The 22,966-nt window shown below is 38.3% G+C and overlaps 1 protein-coding gene across 3 annotated transcripts in view; it reads left to right on the forward strand.

Annotated features, from left to right (window-relative positions):
* The window catches only part of rc3h2 (ring finger and CCCH-type domains 2), a 24,852-nt gene extending 1,892 nt beyond the window's left edge, over window positions 1-22,960 (forward strand). Inside the window, exons 1-20 of one of the 3 annotated variants that reach the window (XM_024299698.2) lie at window positions 2,055-2,908; window positions 6,806-7,099; window positions 7,169-7,286; window positions 7,749-7,982; window positions 9,372-9,547; window positions 10,217-10,417; window positions 10,518-10,650; window positions 11,369-11,487; window positions 12,672-12,784; window positions 12,902-13,204; window positions 14,264-14,466; window positions 14,541-14,839; window positions 14,913-15,059; window positions 16,069-16,215; window positions 18,503-18,667; window positions 18,747-18,993; window positions 19,072-19,156; window positions 19,965-20,166; window positions 20,311-20,474; window positions 20,576-22,960. In XM_024299698.2, coding sequence (XP_024155466.1) covers window positions 6,869-7,099; window positions 7,169-7,286; window positions 7,749-7,982; window positions 9,372-9,547; window positions 10,217-10,417; window positions 10,518-10,650; window positions 11,369-11,487; window positions 12,672-12,784; window positions 12,902-13,204; window positions 14,264-14,466; window positions 14,541-14,839; window positions 14,913-15,059; window positions 16,069-16,215; window positions 18,503-18,667; window positions 18,747-18,993; window positions 19,072-19,156; window positions 19,965-20,166; window positions 20,311-20,474; window positions 20,576-20,720 — 3,432 coding nt within the window. In that variant the 5' untranslated portion in view covers window positions 2,055-2,908; window positions 6,806-6,868 and the 3' untranslated portion in view covers window positions 20,721-22,960. Of the gene's footprint in view, window positions 1-2,054; window positions 2,909-6,805; window positions 7,100-7,168; window positions 7,287-7,748; window positions 7,983-9,371; window positions 9,548-10,216; window positions 10,418-10,517; window positions 10,651-11,368; window positions 11,488-12,671; window positions 12,785-12,901; window positions 13,205-14,263; window positions 14,467-14,540; window positions 14,840-14,912; window positions 15,060-16,068; window positions 16,216-18,502; window positions 18,668-18,746; window positions 18,994-19,071; window positions 19,157-19,964; window positions 20,167-20,310; window positions 20,475-20,575 lie in introns of those variants that run through there. The other 2 variants (XM_024299699.2, XM_024299697.2) reach the window with 2 other exon arrangements.
* Window positions 22,961-22,966: the final 6 nt, after the last annotated feature.

The raw sequence follows: 22,966 nt of genomic DNA on the forward strand, positions 1-22,966 counted from the left end.
CCTGTGGTTTTCTTTGAAACTTCTATTCTTAAACTTTACTAATAAGATAGTGATTTACAAGCTAAAATACATCAGATCAGAAGTGGATATCTGTGTAAAGATGTGTAAAAGACACATTTTTGGATGTCTGGTACTAACTCTTTAAATACTTATTTGTTTTTATATTAAAAAAACAAACAAAATTAAAATACTTTTAGCCATCAGTTTTGATCTGTTAACACTAAGACTGATGGGAAATGTAGTTACTTGTGTACATGACAATCCATACATTGGGACCACACTTTAATGCTTGAAGCAATACACTTTCTTGCATAACATTTTTTGTTTTTGTGCAACTTACTGTAAGACACTATGGATTACTGTTACTGTTGTTCAGATGTAATCGGATATTATTACTTTACTGTCTCAGAATTGTAATCTGTTACATGACTCCTAAATTAATTATAAGTTACTTTGTAATAACTGTAGAAGTGGGGTATATTAGACAAAAGTGACAACAAAAATTCCTAACATTTACATAAAGATAACAAAATACTTTATTTTTGTCAAAGTGGAAGCACACATAGAGGATCAACCCTCAACTTTCACCAGTTTTATCGATTAAAATGAAAATATAGAGCATTTACTTAAAAAAAGATGACAGATTAAATAGACAATCAAATTTAAATGATAGCACAAAACTTTCAACACAAAGATTGACAGACAGATGCTGGAAAAAAAAAGTTTCAGTAAAACAAAGATTAAATTAAAGTGTTTGTGTTTAGGAACTTCAAGAGACAACTTTTTAGAGTATTTTAAATTAAATTAATAATAAAAAAAATGTTAAAGTGACTGAACTTGGGCTTGAAAAAGATTTTGTTTAAGTCATTTTTATCTATTATCTTCTCATGATTTCGCTGTATTTGAACAATTATATTTCAAGTTGTTTGTCTTTTGTAATACACATGTTACTAATTATGTAATGAGTAAAATATTAGTAACACCATACATTACTCGGGTACAACAAAGATACATGTTATTGTAATACATTAGTTTTTTTAACGAGTGACTCCCATTTCAGCTTTTTATTTGGTCACTTCCTTGTTTCTAATGTTGCAGAAAACAACAAATGTGGAAAAAAAGGTCCAGAAATTACTAAAACACTGGAAAAAAAGAAGTGTAAAGGTATAACGATAGCAGATTTTTGTTAAATTTAGGGACTTGAAACCACGTTTCATAACTGTTCTTGGAAATGAGTAATACTGCTCCAGCAAAGTTAGTCTATAGGTGGAAGTTTCACTTTTGTTGTTGTTTTTTTTTAATATAAATTGGATTGCTTTCACACTGCACTTTTAGGAGTGAGTCAGTCACTGCAGCTGCACATAAATAGGCAGAAAGGACCACTGACCAGTTCTAATGGTCCTTTGATTGCAATTAATCAATTAATCAACCAATCAATCAATTTTTATTTATATACTTTTTATTATTTACTCAAAGTACTGATAAAGGTTTAATATTTTATTTTCATACTTTCTAACACAAAGTGCTGCACACTAACATATATGAAAATATTACATAAAACAATACATTAATGTTTTACTTAAGGTCAGGTTAATTGTTAGCGTACATAACAAGAGGAGGATGGATATTTTTTAAAGCTCTTTTAAAAGAAATTCATTTTTACAAAGCCTACGAGTCACAAAATATGAAACTTGAAGAATTTTAAAAGGAGTGCACCTACAAAGTATTTTAAAATACAACTGATGCTCCAAATATTTGCATTGGATTGTGAAGTCACAGCCCCAACGAACAATTTTCTGAACTGAGATAGACCGCATTATATATCTGTGCCCTCATGTCATCCTGTGTTCAGATGCTGCTTTTCTCTGCAAGAAATGTCCAAGACAGAAGCAAAGTCAACAAGCTGAGCAACTGAAAATAAACCTGGAAAAAGTTCCTAATAAATGATCATTCTTATGTCCAAAATAACCAAATTCATTAGTATTTACCATAAAACTGAAGCAACTTTCAAAGTAAAGGCGCTTCAAATGCCAACTCTCCAAATTTAGTCTATAAAAACTAAAGTTTTCATGCACACACACACAAAGTTGGAAGGCTAATAGAAGGAGCCGCTTTTCTGCTCGGAAAGATGATAGCTAGCCAACAGTTGGCTGCAAAGACATAATGGACTCCTCGTCCTCCACTAAGGAAGTGGGTGGATAAGCAGTTCCCCTGCTGGGACAACACAAAGCCTTCTCTTTTTACTATCTTAACAGTCCGATCTGCGATTTCGCCCTGCCAATGTTCGGCATCTGTCACAGCGCTGTCCTAAATGTCACATGGCCCATATGAGAGTCTCATAAGGAAGTTCCTGTGCTGCAGGGATGCACGCCCACCCCTCCTGTCACAAGACTGGAAAGATTTACTGCTGCAGGGCTTTTTTTTTTTTTTTTTTTTACAAAAAGAGCACGCATGTGACATGCTCACCCACATGCAAAACCACTGACCTGTTCCTGCATTATGAGGATGGTTGTGTCATTCATTTGTGGCCTAACAGGAAGTCTCCTTTAATATTATACTTGTGGACGGCACTTAAAGTGTAAAAGCTGGACAGGAACAGGTGTAGAGGAGGGGGGGGTTTCTGTGGATCAACAGTTGTCTTCCAAGAATTTGCTTTTCCTCATCTGCGTGCCAAGCTTTTAGAAAAAAAAGAAAAAAAAAACTCCCCGCCCAATTCATCTATGCTGAACTTGTTAGATCACATGCTTCCTCATACTTCCTGAGACTCTGGTTCATCTGCGCTGAAATGGCTCTTCTTAGTACTCCGTTTGAGCTCCGAAGGAGAAAAAGACGCCACATGGAAGAGGGGTGAACCTCCAAAGCTGCACACGGGGGACTCTGAACACCGCAATGCCATGGAAATGATGTGGTGAATATCCTACATGTCTTTGTGTTGCAACATCTCACGTGTTTGCTACTGGATCTAGTAGAAATCTTATCTGCCAAACTGCATGCTGTTTTATCACTCTTTGCAGCAAGTATAAGGTTTTTAATTTTGAACTTATTTGCAAGGTTTTTCATGTTTGCATTTTCTTTTTTATGTTTTTTTTTTAACTGGTTTAGTCTGTTCTTGTGAGTGGTTTAGTGCAGCGTTTGCTTTCCTTTTAGTCGAATGTGTTCTCAATCCATGATTGGATTTTATTCTTGTCTTTTTGAAAGCTGCCCGCTCCTGTGTGGGCGCCAGCTGTTGTGTTGGTGAGCAGTTTGAACAGATGCAGCAACAGGTGCTCAGTGACTGCACACTGTCAACAGCAGTTTTTTTTGTTTCACCACAATGGAGATTGAGGGATTATGCGACAATTTTGTAAATGACTTTCATTAATTGGGTTGAGGCTTGTGTAGGAGGTCAGAGTCCCATTTAACAAAGTGCTTCAACCCCAGTTTCTTAACGTTTTTACCCCAGAAGCAACAAAAAAAAATAAATCAAGGATGCAGAGCGACAAAATTTTATTTTGGAGATTAAAGCTACTTAACTAAGTTGTTGCCACTTGCTGATGCAGTTCCTTAAAATTCAAACCCATGCTACTTGAAATGAAGTGAAAGAAAAAGTTGATTAGCACATGCTTTTACTAAAATAGTTTAAATCTTAGTAAAACTTGCAATTTTCTTTTCAATTTAGAAGAGTTTGGTGTTGTGTAAGAAGCAAGTGAGGACTTGTTGGCATTCCTCTTCTGCATTCTCAGGTTTTTACTTCATGCAACCTCTTCCCCTTCAGTATTATGAGTATGTGCTGCACCGGTGGAGATTTGTGAGGCTTTTAAGTTTATGGAAATGTTGCTATTTTCATATAAAATCTCTTTTGAGTCTTGTGTTTCAAATTTAATGCAAGACTTTTACTAAATTAAATAAGAAGCAATTAGAAATTCTTGGGATTTTAATATTTTTTTCAACAAATCAAAACTGTTGTTCATTTTTTTCAATTTTCTATGAAAATGGGGGCTGCATCCGGGATGCAGGACTTCTTGATTCCTAGCCCTTTCTACTTACTCAAAGACTCTTTATGCATACCAGTTGTGAAGGACCATTTTACTGGGTTTTTGTGCACTATTTGGAATTTATTTGTCACAGAATTAAAAGTATTCCATTGCTGGGGGTTGGACTGATGAGACACCCACCTTCAACTGCTACCCAATCAATATTACATAAACACTCCTGCGGATGGTGGGCCCACAGAGGAGAGATTCCATGTCATTATTTCAGGTTGGGTTTGTCCCGGACCCATGGGAAGAGCCCTGGCCACCTGGTGCTTGCCTGTAAGAGCCAAGGCCTGGCTCCAGAGGGGCCCCAGTGGAAGACCCCAATGTGGGCAGTATAATTAGATGTAGATTTTCAGTACCCATAAAGGGTTTGCAACCGTTCTTTGTCACCTTTGTCACATAAGACCTGTCTGCCAATGGGGGGACCTTACCAGGGGGTTAGCCACGAACAGCTCTCAAACCCCGCGGATAACCCCTTCGTAGATCGCGAGGTCACCAGAGGGGTGCTATCTTAAAGATAGAGTGAGGAGCTTGGTCCCCCGCTACTGCTTTACTTCAAGAAGAGCCAGTTAACGTGGGCTTCTGGTCCGGATGCCTCCTGGACATCTTCCTGGGGAGGTATTCTGGACATGTCCCATTGGGCAGAGACCCCGGGAAGGACCCAGGACATGCTGGAGAGACCAAAGTCTCTTAGCAGACCTGAGAACACCTCCAAATCCCCCCAGAAGAGCTGGAGGAACTGGTTGGACATCTTTGCCCAGGCTGTTGCTCCTGCAACTCATTAGCTGAAGAAAATAGATGGGTGGATAAAATTAATTAAAAAAACTGTAAATATTTTTTTGTACTAGCTTACATTTGAAATTTGACAAGTTAAAACTACAGTTTTCCTAAGTACCCTCCTTCAAAAGTGCTTTTTCCTTCTTATACTCAAAAAAAATAACATTTTGTTATAAATATAATCTCTGGGTCTAGGCTCAGAAAGAGAACCCAAATTTGCGCTTCTTAAACTTTCTTGTCTCGTACACCAACAAAATGAAAGTTCAATGCTGGCAGCTGCATGAAGTGTTTGGGAACAGAAGACAGAAACAAAGAGATAACAGCTTTCCCATCTCAACCAAGGTTTCTGTCTGCGTTTATCTATCAAAAGCTTTAGACTTCGAACACGTCCAGTTGTGGTTTGAAGAGGGATTCTCCTGATTTCATTTTAACACTTACATTAGACACGAACGACTGAGATGGACCGCGTTTCTCTTCTGCATACACGCCTCTGTTCCAGTAACAAGCTGTAGGGTTAGACTGTTAATCATTGGGAGGGAAGTCCTGCTTCTCCTTTCCTTTCTGTTGACATCTGCCTTGTTAGCTATAAAACATGCAAATTCTGAGCCGGGCTTGACGTTTTCACAGGACTTTCGTGAGTTGGAAAATGAATAAATTGTCTTTTCTTTTGAGAAAACTGGACATAATGTTCATGTTTCATCTCTAAATTTATGAATTGAATGGAAAGAGACTCTCAGGTATGTGTGCATGCTCAGTTCCCTTCTTAAAGTTTGCATTGTTTTAATCTGGGTGGCAGTAGATCCTTATAGAGTCTTAAATAATGAAAAGCATCAAAATTGCTTAAATTCTCAGTGAATTTTTTTAAATTAAATTATCTCCAAAAATAGAATGTTAAGACAAAAATGGTGACTAATTGTGGTGCCAGTAATAGAAATCTCTACGAAGCAAATTGTCCTGTTTGCTAAATATGGTTTAAACTCGGCATAACTTATTGTTATAAATTAAAAAATTCATATTTAGAGAAAGTAGGGGTTTGTTTTTTAGCTGTTGGACAGGATTCACTCTGAGGTTTATTGTTTTGCTGTTTCATTCCTGTCCACCAAGTCAGACATGCATTTAATGCACTATCCTAAATAGGATTTATTGTTCTGAAAAACATCAGTAATTACACCAGTGCAGACCCTGTTTGTGTTTTGCGTGTCATATGTAACAGCATCTCATTTGACATCCGTGTCCTAAAGACCTCCTAGCCAGACATCATCTACATCGAGTACATATAATGTGTGAATGGCAGGAACAAATCGACAAAATAATCACAGTCTTTAATTTATTTCCCATGAGAACACTTTTTCAGTATTGATGTATTTCTTGAAACATCAGCATACATTTATAGAACTGTGCTTAAAAAAATAAATCTTTACGTAAAGACCAACTCAGATAATCTTTTGATCTATTTTAAAAGTGTTCCCAGAAGTCATTTTAATTATGATTAAGCTGTTTTTAGCCAAACTCCAAAAACTTTCTAGATTCTTTCTAGTTCATTAGAATCTTGAGTTGTGGCCGAGACATGCAGCGGAGCAACCCCACCCCCCCTTCCCCCGCCAGTACCAAGAGCTCTGAGGCAGGAGCTTTCTACATCACAAAAAACAAACGCAAGTTCTGGTGGGGACCATGCGTTTGCTGTACTGGCTCCTAATAAACTGCCAAAAGCTATTAGAGAGGCTACCTTCTAGGAAAATGTTAAAGCCAAACTGATTGTCTTAGTATCTGTCTAGCTGACCTTCTATCATGTTTTTATTTCTTGCCTAATTGGTTTTGATCCTTTTTTATGTTGTATCAATTAATTTGACATTGTCTACTGCTCTATAAATTAACATATTACATGAATTTGTACTTTGAATGGCATCAAAAGTTGAATCAAACTGTGGATCCAACTTGAATTAATTCTGTATTTCTCGTCACCCATCAGTATTTGTCCCTCATAATAAGAGGCGATGTCGCTGTTCTTGCAGGTACACACTGACATGCGCTCCTCCTAAGCTGGCTGGCGAATCCCCCAGAGGCGAGGCAGCAGGATGCCGGTGCAGGCGGCCCAGTGGACAGAGTTCCTGTCCTGTCCCATCTGCTACAACGAGTTTGACAGCAGCAGCCACCAGCCCATCAGTCTGGGCTGCTCCCACACAGTGTGTAAGACCTGCCTGCACAAGCTGCACCGCAAGGCCTGCCCCTTTGATCAGACCCCCATCAGCACCGACATTGACCTGCTGCCTGTCAACTGCGCCCTGCTCCAGCTGGTTGGAGCTCAGGTAAGGTTGATGGAGAGAGTACAACAGTGGTGATTAGACAAAAAAATCAACTTTTCCCTCCGCTGTAAGGTCCCTGATGTTCAACCGGTGAGCCTGAGCACTGCTGCCGAGGCTGAGCACTATGAGGTCTGCAGAGTGTGTGTGGAAGAACTGGCTCTCTACCTGAAGCCCATCAGCACCACTAAAGGTACAGTATGTGTGCGTGCACTTACAGGATCCTCCATGATTGGCATTTATATATATGTGGAATGAGACTTCACATTTGGCGTGCGTGGGCTGCAGTCAAACTGCCTGCTTGGTTTGGCATTTCTGCTTCCCTCTCACTCACATTATGTAGGAAGCTGCTGTACTTTAGTGGTAATGGAGAAAAATGAGGCTCTATATGTGACCTCTGCAGTGAGACTTGAGCAACTTCAGACAGATTCTGTTATGTCATTTAAGATTACTGTTATGTCAGATCTCTTAACAGGTATGAAAAGGAAAATTTAGACACAAATCTGTTGAAACTTCAGTCTTTTAAGAAAAAAAGGCAGTTTGTGCAGATTAATAATAGTTTATTTTCTTTTTATCATAACCAGAATATTAAATAAAAACCTTACTTTTAGTCAACTTTTTCATAGTTAAGCTAAAGAGGCATCACTTCCTACAGGTGTGGCCAACCTGAGTCCGAGCGTGCTCAGTCGGCCCATGCAAAGGAAGCTGGTGACCTTGGTGAACTGTCAGCTGGTGGAGGAGGAGGGCCGCGTGCGGGCGGTGCGAGCATGCCGCTCTCTGGGGGAGCGGACCGTAACCGAGCTCATTCTGCAGCACCAGAACCCCCAGCAGCTGTCTGCCAACCTGTGGGCGGCGGTGAGGGCGCGCGGCTGCCAGTTTCTGGGACCTGGTGAGTTGATGATGTAGCCAACAAACTTTCACACTTGCAAGAATGCAAGAACGTTTTGATATATTTGTTGTCTCAGAAAACAAGATAAAACAATTTTAAAATAAGTATTTGTAATAAAAATATGATCAAATTCAACATCAGTTGTTGTTCTATTGTCCTCTTTTGCAAACAAAATATCTAAAAAATATTTTATTTTAATGAGTAAAGTATGATAATATCATGTGTGCAATATAAAAATGATTTTAAAGTATATTCAAAATGTACCCAATTACCATAAAAATAAATTAAAAAAATGTTTATTCATTTTTTTTTGTTTAGAACATGTAATATTTATTTAAGATAACATTTGGAAGTGTTGTTCACAGTTTGAACTTCAAATTTTAAGAGGAAAATATTATGGAAAATAAATAAATCATAAAAAATTCAGTTTTGACTTCATTTATTTTAATTAATAAAAACATCAGTTAACAAAATCGTAAACTAGAAATCGAGGTATCATAAAATTGACAAAAAGAAAATAAATAAATATTTACTAACTGGCCACATTTTTTTATAGATATAAAAATAATAAAATAATTTTTAAAATAATTTTTGTTCACATTGTAAATGAAAGACACTGCACCGCTATTACATCACAGCTTGTAAAAAATGTAGTTGGTAAGATACTCAAAAATGCATTTTAACTTCTAAATGTAAACCATTTGTTATTTTGGGCTATGTCCAAATTCCCTCCCTACCTCCCAACCACTGAAAAGCTCCATAGTGCAAGACAAAGCAATGCTCCCTCCTTTTTCTTTAAAGCCAAATATGACGTCACAGATTTCCCAAAGTAAAAACCTAATAAATATGAACATTTTACGAAGTCCATTTTTAGAATCCAATTAGTTTTGATGATGAAAACTTGGATTATTTATAAAAAATAAATTCAAACACATTTTTTTTCACCTGAAAAATCATTCTCACGCAATGCATTGTGGTCTGTATGCACCCTTTTTTAAATTGTAGACTTCTGGGAAATTTCTACGAAACAGTGCATAAATTTAGACATAAACACAGTTTTTGTCAGGAATTCGTGTTTAAAAGTCCTCGTTTGTTGTTAGTGTTTCTTCGTCAGACTCATCGCTGATGCTTCCGCCCGGTGTCCTGTGATGATTACTCATAGGGCAGATTCTGAATGGGAAATCATTTCTCATCATGATAATGAAATGAGTTCATTAAAAGTCTGAGGACACCTGTGCCTGTTAGAAAAGAAAAGTTCTATAGTTTTTTCAGTACTGTCATATGCAGCACATCCCTGATTCTCACCTTTTTGTTTTTTTTCCTCACTTTCATCCTTCTCGCTTTCATCTCTTGCCAACTCCTCGTCTCCATCCAACCTCTCCTCATCAGCCATGCAGGAGGATGCCCTGAAGCTGGTTCTGCTGGCTCTGGAAGATGGCTCCGCTCTGTCCAGGAAGGTGTTGGTTTTGTTTGTCGTCCAGAAACTGGAGGCCCGGTTCCCCCAGGCTTCTAAAACCAGCATAGGTCATGTGGTGCAGCTGCTCTACAGGGCTTCCTGCTTCAAGGTGTGGACACTGAAACTGGGCTACATACAGTCTACACATAAGACAAAAGCAAAACATTTGGGGTTGATTTAAGCTTTCAAGAAGACCGTTCAACAGCTGGAGAATGTTCTAAACTCTGCAGCTTCAGTCAGAGGATGGGCTTCTGCAGACCTGTTTGGAGCGTGCATGTATTTCTGGGCCTGATATTTGATAACATACATCTTTGGCAGGGCAGAAATTCAGACTATTTTCCTGCAGACTCTATTTTCTCCTTCTGCCCTGCCTCAACAGCCAAGGTGGCCGAAAACGACAGATGAACTCCGAGGACGGCGTGCAGCTTGAGTAATTGCGCCTCAGATTGAAACTAATATCTGGTGTGGTTTGTGTGTCGGTGTCTTATGATGATTACTCATAGGGCAGATTCTGAACAGGGGCAGTCCCTTTGTCTGATCTGAATTTGAGTTTGTGAGTCTGAGGATGCCACACACACACACAGAAATCACTCAATAAATTGCAAGTAGGAACCTTTTGAAAAAAATGAATAAATTGTTTGGTTGAGCTCATTGAAAAGAAGTTGAACGAAAGTTTAAAGATAAAACTTTTTTAAAAAGTTCTCATCCAACGCTTCTTTCTCTCTCTTCTCTCCTGCTGCGTCTTTGTTCCCCCTCTGTGGCCCGGCCCCATCATCAGGTGACAAAGCGTGACGAGGACTCCTCGTTGATGCAGCTGAAGGAGGAGTTTCGTAGCTACGAAGCCTTGAGGAGAGAACATGACGCTCAGATCGTCCACATCGCCATGGAAGCGGGCTTACGCATCTCCCCAGAGCAGTGGTCCTCTCTGTTGTATGGAGACCTGGTTCACAAGTCACACATGCAGTCCATCATTGACAAGGTGCCACACTCTACACATGCATATATGTTTGCATACACTTTTATTTGTCTTAAAAGAATTGCTGTCAAGCATAACACTTGTTCTGATTGATCTTCTGTAGCTGCAGTCGCCAGAGTCTTTTGCAAAGAGCGTTCAGGAGCTGACAATCGTTCTGCAGAGGACAGCTGACCCTGCAAACCTTACAAGCCTTAGACCACATCTAGAGCTACTGGCCAACATAGACCACAACCCAGGTAATCATTCATTCTTAACAGGTTCACACACTTAAGGCTTCACATTTTCTCAATCAAAATGAATAAAAAAACTAACATTCTGTAAGAATAAAAACAAGTTTAGTGATTAAATAACTTTAATAAAAAAAAAAAACAAGTAAAAATGCTGTTTCGTTTATTTTCTGTCCTCCTGCTCTTGTAAGTTTTACTTTATAAAAAGAAAAAAAATACTTTTGTCTAATTTTTTTTGTTTTTACTGTAAAGTAGTTTTTAGCAGTTTAATAAACATTTCCTATGTAATGTTCTGCATTTGTTTGCATCACATTAAGCAACTGAATTTATGTGTAAAATCAAATAAATGATGGTATTGTGCTGATGCAGCATTTTCTATTTAAAGGTTCTTCAAACATTTTGATCTCAGCCTGACATCTGTTGACTGTTTAAATTCATACTGAGTTGTTAGACCTGAAATTTGATGCACTTTTCTAATACTGGATAATAACTACATGTATTAATATAATAAAGATTTTATATTCCTTTTTTCTCAATTTATGGAGAACCTTCCACCTTAGTTGGGTACAATAAAGATACAAAACTGAGACAAAAATGTTACCAAAAGGTGGATCACATCATTTAATGCTCATCATCTCTGTTTTTATTTGTCTTTTTCTGAAATTGGTGGAATATTTTTGCCATTCTAACATCATTTTATTTCATTTTACTTTGGATCTTTATACAGATGCCCCCTCGCCATCGTGGGAGGAGCTGGAAAGTGTAATGCTGGCTGTAAAACTGGTCGTTCACGGACTCGTGGAGTTCATACAGAACTTCAGCAAGAAGAGCCACGACCCTCCACAGGTAAACTGAGGGGCCAAATCACTGCTGGTTAACTCAAAATGTTACAAATAGCTTTTAAACTCTCTTAAAATGAGAGGAAATGCTCTTTAACCACAAATAATTCACATTTAATTCATGAGATTTAAACATACAGAGTTTTTCCCGTAAAATCAGAAGCAGCAAGCACGAAAATGCAAGATACATTAATCCAATTGAGGGAATTTAGATAGTTTTTTAAAGTATTTGTTTTATTTTGAAATGTAATGCGTGTTATGAGGAATGACAAATGTTCATATTAAATTCAGCTGTTTTCAGGCCTGTTTGTTTACTGTAAAAGAGGCGAGTATATCCTGTATTTGTATTTATGTTTTGCTCTTTGTTTTGATAAAAAAGGAAGTAATATGAGTGCTGCAGCTGCCTAATCTATTTTTAGTAAAACCGAAAACCAAATATATTGGATTCAGAGTGGACGGCTTGCTCTGAAACTCTTCTCAGCTTCTCAGGCTGTGAAGTCGCTGCACAAAATGAGCAGAAATGTTCTGGATAAACTGAAAAGTGTTTTGACAGCTCAGATATCATATCGTTTATTTTAGTGGAAAAAATAAATGATGAATTTCAAATTAATGTTGCATCATGCATAAAATTGCACCAAATTAATTTTTTGAAGAAATACTATTTCAAGTTCATATTTTTTTTTTCTTTCCTAAACCGCTCTTAGTTAAAGTATAAATTACATTTTTTGTTACTTTGGAAAAATTTGCAATCACGAAACTTCACAGAGAAAATGCAACTTAATTTGCTCAGCTTGAACTTTTTTACGGGGTTGAACTAAATATTTTGTCTTTATATAGAGTTCTATAGACTCACCAGTTCTGTGGTGCATGCATGTTCTCATCGCTGCTAATCAGAGTCTAATAAAATATTAAATGACACGACTTCTGCAACAAAAATCACATGACTTTAAAATATGAAAAAAACGTACCAAAGATGACATTTTAGGCAAAAATGAAATGAAAATAAAAAAAGTTGTCGGGATGACTCATTTACAGCTGTAGTTTGAGTTAAACCAGCCATAACCCCCTAAACCACTGGGAGAGGATGTAGAAGGCCTGATGGTTATGTAAAGTTAAATAAAATATTGAAATCACTCGATTCATTTTCGGGACTGTGTGGGTAAATTGTGTGTCATTTATGTGGATTTGTAGCCTCAGGCCAACAGCAAGTACAAGACCAGCATGTGCCGAGATCTCCGTCAGCAGGGAGGCTGTCCTCGAGGCACCAACTGTACATTCGCTCACACACAAGACGAGCTGGAGAAGTGAGCGTTTTTCATTCTACGCCATAATCAAATTCTGAATTTCTCTTTCTTGTAGAATCATAAATATCTCATGGAGCATTCTGCGAAAGTCCCAAGCTTTGTCGCTTTTTCCTGCAGATTCCGACTGAGGAACAAGAAGAGCAGCTGTGTGGGTCGTGCATTCCCACTCGCCCCAGGTGTGATGAATAAAACATTCACGATGGAGGCCAGCATCCACGCTGACGTGTCTGCAGGGGTTGGGCCGGACCTAAAAGGCACGGCGGAGAATGCAGAGACCAAGACGGAGGGAGTTCCTGGCCTGCCTCACCCGTCCCTGATCTCCAGAAGCACCGACGGGAAGAGATCCGTGCCAAACGGAATCAGTGGCGGGGGTAACGGGGTGCCAGGAGCCAACAGAACTCCAACTGGATCAACAGACCCGTATGATGACTATTGTTCTGATTTTGCTTTCTGTTGGGATCTGGTTTATTTTTGTAGTCCCAGCCCTCAATCTTTATCCTTTTAATCTTAATCCTTAATCTTCGGCATGCAGTGAAGATTAAATAACGCTGTAAATCACTTCCATGATCATTTCTATTAATCCAGTCAAAATCTAGAAGCTACCAGATGTTTGGACTTACTTTATTGTGTATTTATTCATTATTGTCTTAAGATTTTTTTATTTTTTTTTATTTTTTTTTATCCTCACACTGTAAAACAAGGCAGCCTAAAAATAGGAAAAGAACAACGATCTTAAGAAGAAAATCATTTGTGAATAATAAAATTATCTGCTCAAGCACCAAGATATTTTTACTTAACAAGAAATCTTATTGTAAAATGTCAAAATTTAAAAACAAGAACTCTAAAATGGAAAAAATAGATTAAAAAGCAAACTCTTAGATAGAATTATTTAAAATTTAATGTTATACTAATAAGAATTTTTTGCTAGTTGTAAGCAAATTATTTTGGGGTTTCTAAAAGGTTCATTTTGATTAAAGTGACTGAAAACTAGTGTATTAAGTGGAAATGATTTATTTTACAACAAAATTAGAATTTTAGTACAAGTTAGTCCATCTTAATAGATGCACATAAAATCTAAAACGACCACTTATTCTTAGAAAATTTCCAAAATAATTACAATGAATGCCAATTTATCTTGTGAACACTGATTGAACTTTAAAAAAAAATACCCTTAAAATTGAACTGAAATTTACGGTGTAATTTGAGATTTTGAGTCTTAAAAAGCAAAAAGATTTTGACACTATTGATAATAATTTAGTTTTTTCTAGATGCTTGCTTTAAATGTGTCGCAGACAGTTGGATCCAAGTGCACAGCTAAAGTCCACAAAGCTAAATCAGGGTCAGGCAGGCAGAGGTCAAACTAAAATGAGACAAAAAAATAACGATCCAGACTGTACAAGATAAATGTCTAAAATCTTTGCATGTATCAAATACTTTGCAGTGCAGCCTGATTCTCTCTCTCTCCTGTTTGTCCCTCAGGAAGCCCGTCTCTCCTCCCAGGACGCCGGCCAGCCTCTCATCATCATCCTCCCCGTTGAGCACAGCAGGCCGTGTTGACAGTGGCGCCCCTCTACCCCGCCACAGCCAGTTTATTCTGCCTTCACCACATCCGTCTCAGGTGTCCGAGCTGTACTACCAAGAGCCCCATCCTGCCTTTGACACGGGCCACTATCAGCCAACCTGTGAGTCTTCCTTCAGATGGTTGAAACTAACAAGAAAAGCAACTTAAAAATAACGTTCTGATGTTCCTCTCCAGCAGGTTCCTATTATCAGTCCTCTCTTCATCCTCCTCACAAGCCCTGTATGGCTCCCTTCCTCCGATCGTCCAACGTGCCCGAATCTTCCCTACCCCCATCCATGGGCCCTTCACACTCTCTTTACCCCAACGACCCCCAGGCGCCACACTCTCCCACTTCTACAGGATACCCGTCACACTCGCCCAGAGACCGAATAGGAGTGTTCCATTCCCGCCCAGGACAGCCCCAATATGGACCTTTGGCTCACACTGGTGTCTACGCTCCCCTCTATGACAGCAGGAGAGTCTGGAGACCTCAAGTGAGCCAGCTGCAAATCAACAGCACGTAAATCAGCAAATGTGTGACTGATCTATTGATTCCTGTTTTTATAGCTGTACCACAGAGAAGACCCCCGGAGTAACTCTCTGCCTCCAGAGGTGCTGCACTCTTCTGTGTACCAGCCTCCACTCAGGGAGAGATTCAACTCTCTAGACAGCAACTACTGTTCTGGATCTGAACATCGCACAGGGCTGCACAGGGTGTGTGGAAAAAAACACACACTTGTGTAGCGATCATCACCTCACTAAATTCCCACTGCGATCATCTTTTGAGTTACAGTTAAAGGCACAGAATGGAGCGGAGCAGGGAGCTTGCGGCTTGCCGTAGTAGCAGTTACATCACACCTCAGCTTTTTCCAATTAAATTTTTCCATCTGATTCACCACAATTTGTATAAATAAATACTCAGAAATTCAATTTAAAGCTAAATTTCTTTATATATGTCTTCCATCATGAGAAAAATTCAACCTTAAAACACAATTTGCATCGGAATGGGTTTTTAAGAGCTCTTTTATATCCTCTTAGGCTGTCTGTATTCATCTATGACAGACACACACTGAGCATCACTGCTGAAGTCTTCTCCACGGCTTCTTTTGCTCCACTTTCTCTTGTTTCACCCACACACACCCATCCACCCACCCACCCTCCGCCTCCCTTCCAGTCACACACTTACAGAGTTGGCTTCAATCTCGGCTCTTCATGCAGGAAAGTGGGAAGACCGCTCACTGCTGGGCTTCTCCCACTCACTTTTCTCTTCCTCACTTCATCGTTTTTGAGCTCACTGCTTTACAAAGAGAGCTGCATCAAAAATTATATCTGAAAGTTAATAAATATGAGAGTGGATAAATAGAAAATAAGAAGTACTACATTTTTGATGTATCAAAAATGATGATTATACAGTATAGTGCATTGTTTTTGCAAAATATGGAATGAAATCTGGAAGAGTTAGAGGTAATTCTGGAAGTGAATGCAGTAAACCTCAACTTCCCCAGTAAACTGTGCTTTACAGCAAGCCCAGTGGTTGTTTGGGTTTCCGTTTTTTAGTGCTTCAACCTTCAAATCCCGTCTTGATTCAGAACTAAGATGCAGCTGACAGCATTCCTTCATCGTGGCTTGAGTCGGATCGCTTCACTGAACAGTCAGTTTGTTGAAATCTGAGCTGCACTAATGTAATTTCTGCTCTCTTCTTCCTCTCCTACGATTCCTGCAGGACTACGGTCGCGTTAATCTGGGCTATGAGGAACTGTTCAGACGGAAGCACGAACAGTGGGCGCACCACCACCACCACCATCACCATCACAGCGCCAACAGGCCCTCCCAGTCTTCCCCCATCTTCACCATCGATTTTGGAAAAGAGGTACAAAACGTTACACAACGGAGGTCATTCACATGCCAGTGTGAAGTCACAGAACCGGGTTTTACTTTAACCAGTTCGTTTCTCGTGCCAAAAAGCTTTCTGCTCTGCCCAATGCTCTTTAAGTGAGAGATAGTTGCTTAGCAACTGGGAGAAGATATCTTGCAATGCACAACTGCGGCATGTGTGGGCGTGTGTGTGTGCGGAACAGAAAGAGTTACAGAGAAAAAAAATGAAACGAGACTTAACCAGGCAGCAAATCCGAGTTTTAGTTCTGCTTTCATTGAGAGTCAGATATATAACTATGAAAGAACACAGAGTGTATCAAAAACACATCAGCTACAACTTTTTAAGTTATCTGTGCAGTCTAAACGGGATTTTTTTAACTCCAAAAAAATAAGTTAGAGGGATTTTTTTGAAATAAGAGTGTATGTGCCCTGCGACAGACTGGCGACCTGTCCAGGGTGTACCCCGCCTTCGCCCATCAGTAGCCGGGATAGGCTCCGGCACCCCCGCGACCCCGAACGGGATGAAGCGGTCAAGAAGATGGATGGATGGATGGAGTGTATGTTAGTTTGTGCAGGAAGAGTTTCAAATATTTTTTTTTTCATTTTTTAATGTATTTTAATCCTCAAATAAAAACATAAGTTTTGATTGTGAGTGGACGGAGGTCCTTCATTTCATAATCAATTAGAAAATGTATAATATTTATTTAAAAAAAGGCATATGGCTCAAAAAGAGGTAAAAACTATTTTAAAAATTAGAAAAAAATTCAGCAAAGATGTTTTTTGAATATCTAGTTGTGTGAATGCATTCAATGCATTCACACTATTGAGATTCTTCATTTACGTTTTCTTCCGTACGTTTTTTGACACGTAAAAACTTTATCACACTTTATGCCATTTACACAATCTTGGTATCAAAACGTTCAGCTCGTTAGGGACTTTCCTGCTTGTATTTTTAGTAGTTGTGCACTTTACAGTTTTTGCGTAGTTACACAATTTGAGTGTTTTTTCAGCCCCATTATAACTAATAGGATTTTTTTACAAATTCCTGCAAATTACACACTTTATGCAATTTAAGCAATTTAAAACATTCAGCATGTCCAGAAATTCATGCTTGTACTTCCAGCATTGTTAAAATTCATGCAAGTTACACAAAATTACACAATTTAACACAACTTTACACAATTTTACACAATTTGAGCAAATTTTAAGCAAATTCGGCATTTTATGCAATTTTACACATCCAGCATGTTGAGGAAATTCATGCTTTTACTACACATTATTACAATTACACAAATTTAACACAACTTTACACAACGCGATAATGCATTCACACATCCATTATGAGAGGTAATGCAATTTTTCTAGATTATTGTGTTTTGCACTTCCAGGTGCTTCGTTAAGTATAAATGCAAAACACCTGTAACTTGATTTTTGTTTTGCAAATTCACACCTGAAAATAATGAACTAATATTTGTACTTTGTTTTGTAGAGTACTGTTGTTCCTTGTTTATTGGATGAGTTACGTTCTTAAAAAACCTGCAATAAATGAAACCTCTAAAATAGTCTGCTGTATTTTTTTACAATAATTGTAGATGTTTATGTTCAACTTGCTGTTGAGCATAAACATTAGTTAAAACATAAAACGTTGTAAGATCCATTAGATAAAAGAAACAACAATAAAATAGACAAAAATATAAAAAAAAGAGAAAGAGAAAAAAAATGTCAGGATACAGTTCTTAAATGACTAGCAAAAAAAAGAGGGAAAGAAACTCATTCTGTCACTATTATAGATGAATGATTAGGTTAAAAAGTGTTTCCATACCAAGTTACTTTTTCGTTCAGAACCTCTCAATGTATACCTTATTTTCTCAAGTTTTAAATGAAATATTACATCTTTGTCCAATGTGAAACTCTCTTTGACAAATGATTGATGTTGTGTCGCAGACTTTTGTCATCCTGCAGAGAATATCAACGTATGCTAAATCAATGCACATGTTAGTAAAAAGTAAAAAAGAATTCAATGTCATCAACTTTTCAGATGTACAGATGCATCTTAAATCTTAATTTTTTGATGAATCACCTTCCAAACTCTTACAGAAAACCAATTTATACAGTTAAATGAACTAATAATGCCCACTCAAAGAATTCATTAAGTGTTTTTATACCTAACCTTCCGCATTCTGTAATGTCTTATTTATAACACATTTGTTTTTGTGTTTGTGCATCTCACTATAGTTAAATAAGGCCATAAACATGTTTTTCTTGCTTTGTTTGTCTCTCAGCATGTGGAAGGTGGTGGAGGTCAGTGTGTGGGGTGCAGATTCAGAAGTGAAGAGAGTCTGGCTCACTACTCTCCCTGGTCCTGTGGCACTGTTGGACCCTGCCTGAGCCCCTTTGAGCCTGAAAGTCGAGCACACGCACCGGCTCATTCCTGCTCGGAACGCTCAGTAAGAAAGCCTCCAGGGCATCCGTAAAGGAATTCATTCCCTTTTTTTTGTCTTTAATCTGTTTATGTTTCCCACGCAGGAGTTGGACAATCCCGAAGGAGGAGGTGGTGGCGTTAACGGGGTTGGGAAGAGATGGCTGCCTTCCTTGGATCACTGCCGCCGTTTGAAAGACGAGGATCCCATTATTCCCTTCAGCGAGGGCCCGATTATTTCCAAGTGGGGGGCAATTTCTAGAGCGTCCCGCACAGGATACCACACCACTGACCCTGTTCAAGCCACCGCCTGCCAGGGCAGCGCCAGCAGCACCACACCTGTCAACTTTAAAGGTAGGAAAGAAATCACCCAGAGCAAATGTGTGAGCAGAAAAATGGATGCACAACACACTTTTGTTTTGTCTTTTCCAGATTACAACCCCCGCCTGGATCACGGTGAATACAAGTGGAGCTCCAGGGGATCTGATTCTTCCAGCCACTCCAGCTTCCTTGAGAGGTATCATTCATTTTAGAGCATTTTAAGCCTTCGTAGTATTTATAGACTCACAAAATCACACATAAACCTCGGAAATGCTTTGAATCAAACAAGCATTTTTAAGACAATCCAATAAATTGAATAGATTGATCTCTACTTGGTAATATACACATCCGTCTAAAGAGAAGTTACAATAAAAAGAGTCAACAGTTTCTATTAACCTGATGCACCAAGTTTGAAGAATAAACATTACCGAACATTCAGATAAGCCATTTTAATGTTCATTTCCAGATAGTTTTGTCACAAAGCACTGAGTTTACATACAGAAATAGATCTGGATACTTGTTCCGATTATCTTCCGGTTTAAAGTCTCCCTGAAATCATCTTTTATTCTATTTTACAAACTTTCCCAGTTGTCTTTTAATTATGATTATGCCATTTTAGTCAAAAATCAAAACATTTCTGTTGTTTTCGTTGTTTTCTAGGATAATTTCTGTAAAGCAGCAGTAGTTCATTAGAAACCTGTCTCTAAGAGGTGGGCGTAACCGTTGTCACGGATCGAATCCGCCACCCTTTCCTCTCAATGCTGCGTTCATTTGTGTTGCCCACCCTTCTTTTGCCAGGCAATGAATTGGCTGCTCCTGATTCACTACAATTTGAAACGAAATATACTCACAAATGCAATTTTGAGCTTAGTATATTATTTATATATGTCCTCTATCATCATAAAAATGCCACAAAAACCTGTTAAAAACACCAAAAACTCAGAGTTGATCTTTAAATCAACAATGTTGATGTATATGTGTAAATGATAATCTGTGCATTTCAGTGAACATCTGTATGCATCCGACCTGCACGGCCGTCGGACGTCCATCAGCAGTGGAGACAAAAACTTGAGCGATCTGCAGGCCCATCAGACGCCCTTCAGTCACACGCGGGACGAGAGCGAGCTGGACCCAGACCGAGACATCGAGCTAGAACTACGCGCACTAAACATGGAGGACTCGGACCACCAGGAGGCCAAATCTCAGGTGGCGTTTTTTACCCTCGAAGTGTTGATATTTTACTATTTCTTGTTGAGTTTGTCCATATGGTGTAAAAACCTTTAAAAAACAGCTTCAGGCTTATCTGAACGTCTAGACACTTCATTTCTTCTTGTTAACTTTCTCTTTCAGGACTCTTTAGATCTGGCGAGCCCACAATCTCAGGATGCTTCCCACCTCCTCCCATCTCCCTGCTTATCCCCCCTCCTTTCATCTCCTGCTGCGGAGCTCCCCCAAACAGAGGATCCAGTGACAGAAAAGATGAATGCCCACAAGCTTAAAAAGATGGCTTTTAGGTAAGTTGCCATGGCAACCATTGTTTTACAGGACCTGTGCTGGGTTATTATCTCGCTTGAACAAGTTGTGATCCACTTTTTTCTTTTTTTCCTTTTTCCAGAAAGTCTCTGTCTCCTGGAGGACTGGTGTCAGGAGGGTTAGGGGTCGGGAAGTTGGTGCTGAGGACTGGACCTCCTCAGCTTGGCGATGTGACCAGACCCTGTCCTGAAAAGCCTCCCGCAGAGATGCTGCTCAATAGAAGCTGAAAAGGTCTCTCGGTGTGGCCTATCCAAAGCCAGAGCTGGGTCACCTCTGCATACAACCAGACCCTGGTCCAGTTCCAGCCCTCATAAATATCAGTCGTATCCCTAAGTTACATGATCAAAAATCTGTCTCAATGTGAAGGAGGATATGCTTAGTAATTTGTTTTATGTTAATGAAAACGATTAATCTTTTTCTAATATTATTTGCCCCAAAAAATGTTCAGGTTTATAGTGAATTATTTCCTGTTCTTTAGGTGATTTCACTCACAGGCCTTATATGTATTTTTTGGTCACAATAGGATTTATCTTCGCGCTCTATTGTGTATTATTCAATAAGGACAAAAATGATCTATATGTTTATTTAAATAATTTGCCTATTATTATAGAGGACAAAATTGATATTTGATGCCCAAGTTTCTTATGAAAATATTTTTTTCCCCATGAAAAAAATAATTTTCTTCTAAAATATCTTCACACATCATCAGTTAATATAGACAATATATACATATACATGTATTTTAAACTAAACAATTATCAAAATATGATCTATTTTAGTTTACATAAACACCAATGGCTGCCATGTGTTTTTTAGTATTTATTCTAAATTATTTATTCTAAATAATATTTGAGCTTTTCAAACATTTTAGGAAACTTTTACATAATTTATCCAGTTACCATCCATCCATCTATTTAAATTTGCTTATATTAATTGCACTGCAACCTAAAACTGTGGAATCCTTAAAGACCTTTTTATGAACAAACTTAAAAACTTGCTTTTCTCATTTAATGAGTTTTTGATTGATAAATATTTCATTTTTTAGGAAAAGTTTGGCATAATTATTTTTTTATTTAAATTTGCTTCAAAAGTTATCTACTATTTTTTTTCTTTTATTTAGTTTTGATCAATTAAATGTGGAATTCAGATTTAACTCCACTTTGAACAAGTGATAACACCTAAATGATTGCCTTAGTGAAAGTCAGCCAACTGTGAAATTGTCATAGTAACACAGAAAAAATCCAGTTTTTAATATATGGTGCTTCCATTTATTTATTTCTTTCAAAAAGAAGGCCCCGACACAACAAACCCACAACATAAAAACCACTGCAAGACATAGTTACGTTTTTAAAGTGGCGATCATCAGACCTTGTCCAACATTCAACTTTTGGATCTCACGACACAAAGACTCAGCCATTAACCTCATATGTGAGCGGTCATTCATCTCTGGTGGTCACGTCTTTCTTTTATTTTTCTTTACAAATCTAACAGATTAAATAAATAAATAAATTCTGGTGCATAACTCTTGTAAATCCCGATCTGAGCTACTTAATCTGTTACTGCACTTGTTCTGGTTTGGACACTTGTGCAGCAGATGGCTCCAAAACCAAAAAGAAAGTTTCAAACTTTTGTTAAAAACAATGTTCAGGCTTGTTTAACTGTATTCTTAAAGGCATAGATTTGATCCCTTAAACTCTGGAAATTACCTTTTTTTTTAAATAATTATATTTACTTTCACATGCAGTTCATCACACTTCAGTATAGAACGATAAAGCTAACACCCTTTTATTTTTCCACACTGACTCAAAGCTCTTGTGCTCATCTCGTTTTTAGCATCGCTGACTTCTGTGAAGTTGTACGTCGAGGCGATTTTTGTCAGGATCTTATTTCATGCCGCTTTTTACATAAAAAAAAAATATTCAGAGTTTTTGTACGACTACAGTTTTTGTCTGCTGACCATCAGATGTGCAGTCATCTGTACTGTGTGATACACCAGAGCGTGCCTCGCGTTACTTTTTTCGTTTTTTCAGGTTTCTCTAACTGCAGTGATGGTTTCCATACCGCCCGCTGTGCCAAACAACTTCCTCCTTAAGATGAAAACATAAACACATAAATCTGAATCTGAGGAACTAAAGAGGAAGAACGATGAGTTTTTGTTTGTTTCAGCTGCCATTCACAAGTGGCTCAGTTCTCTTTTTTTGCATTATTATTTATTGCTCTTAGAAATACCTTGCAGGGTCGACTGAAGACTCTGTCAGATCAGATCTAGTGCAGAGGATGAACTGCACCCAGTGGTAAAAGCTAACTTCTTTCTCCTGACATCCTGCTTCTGTTTACAGCTTCACTGTTGAAGTCATGTATAGTTAAGTGCCATGTTGAACAATGCAATCAGCCCCCTGCGATTCTCTCATAACTTGTCATTTTCCTCGTCTGTAAGCTGGAAGGAAAGATGAGCGCTTCTCCTGCAATCCTG

This window comes from Oryzias melastigma, linkage group LG12 (assembly GCF_002922805.2).
Source record: "Oryzias melastigma strain HK-1 linkage group LG12, ASM292280v2, whole genome shotgun sequence".
Taxonomy (NCBI): Eukaryota; Metazoa; Chordata; class Actinopteri; order Beloniformes; family Adrianichthyidae; genus Oryzias; species Oryzias melastigma.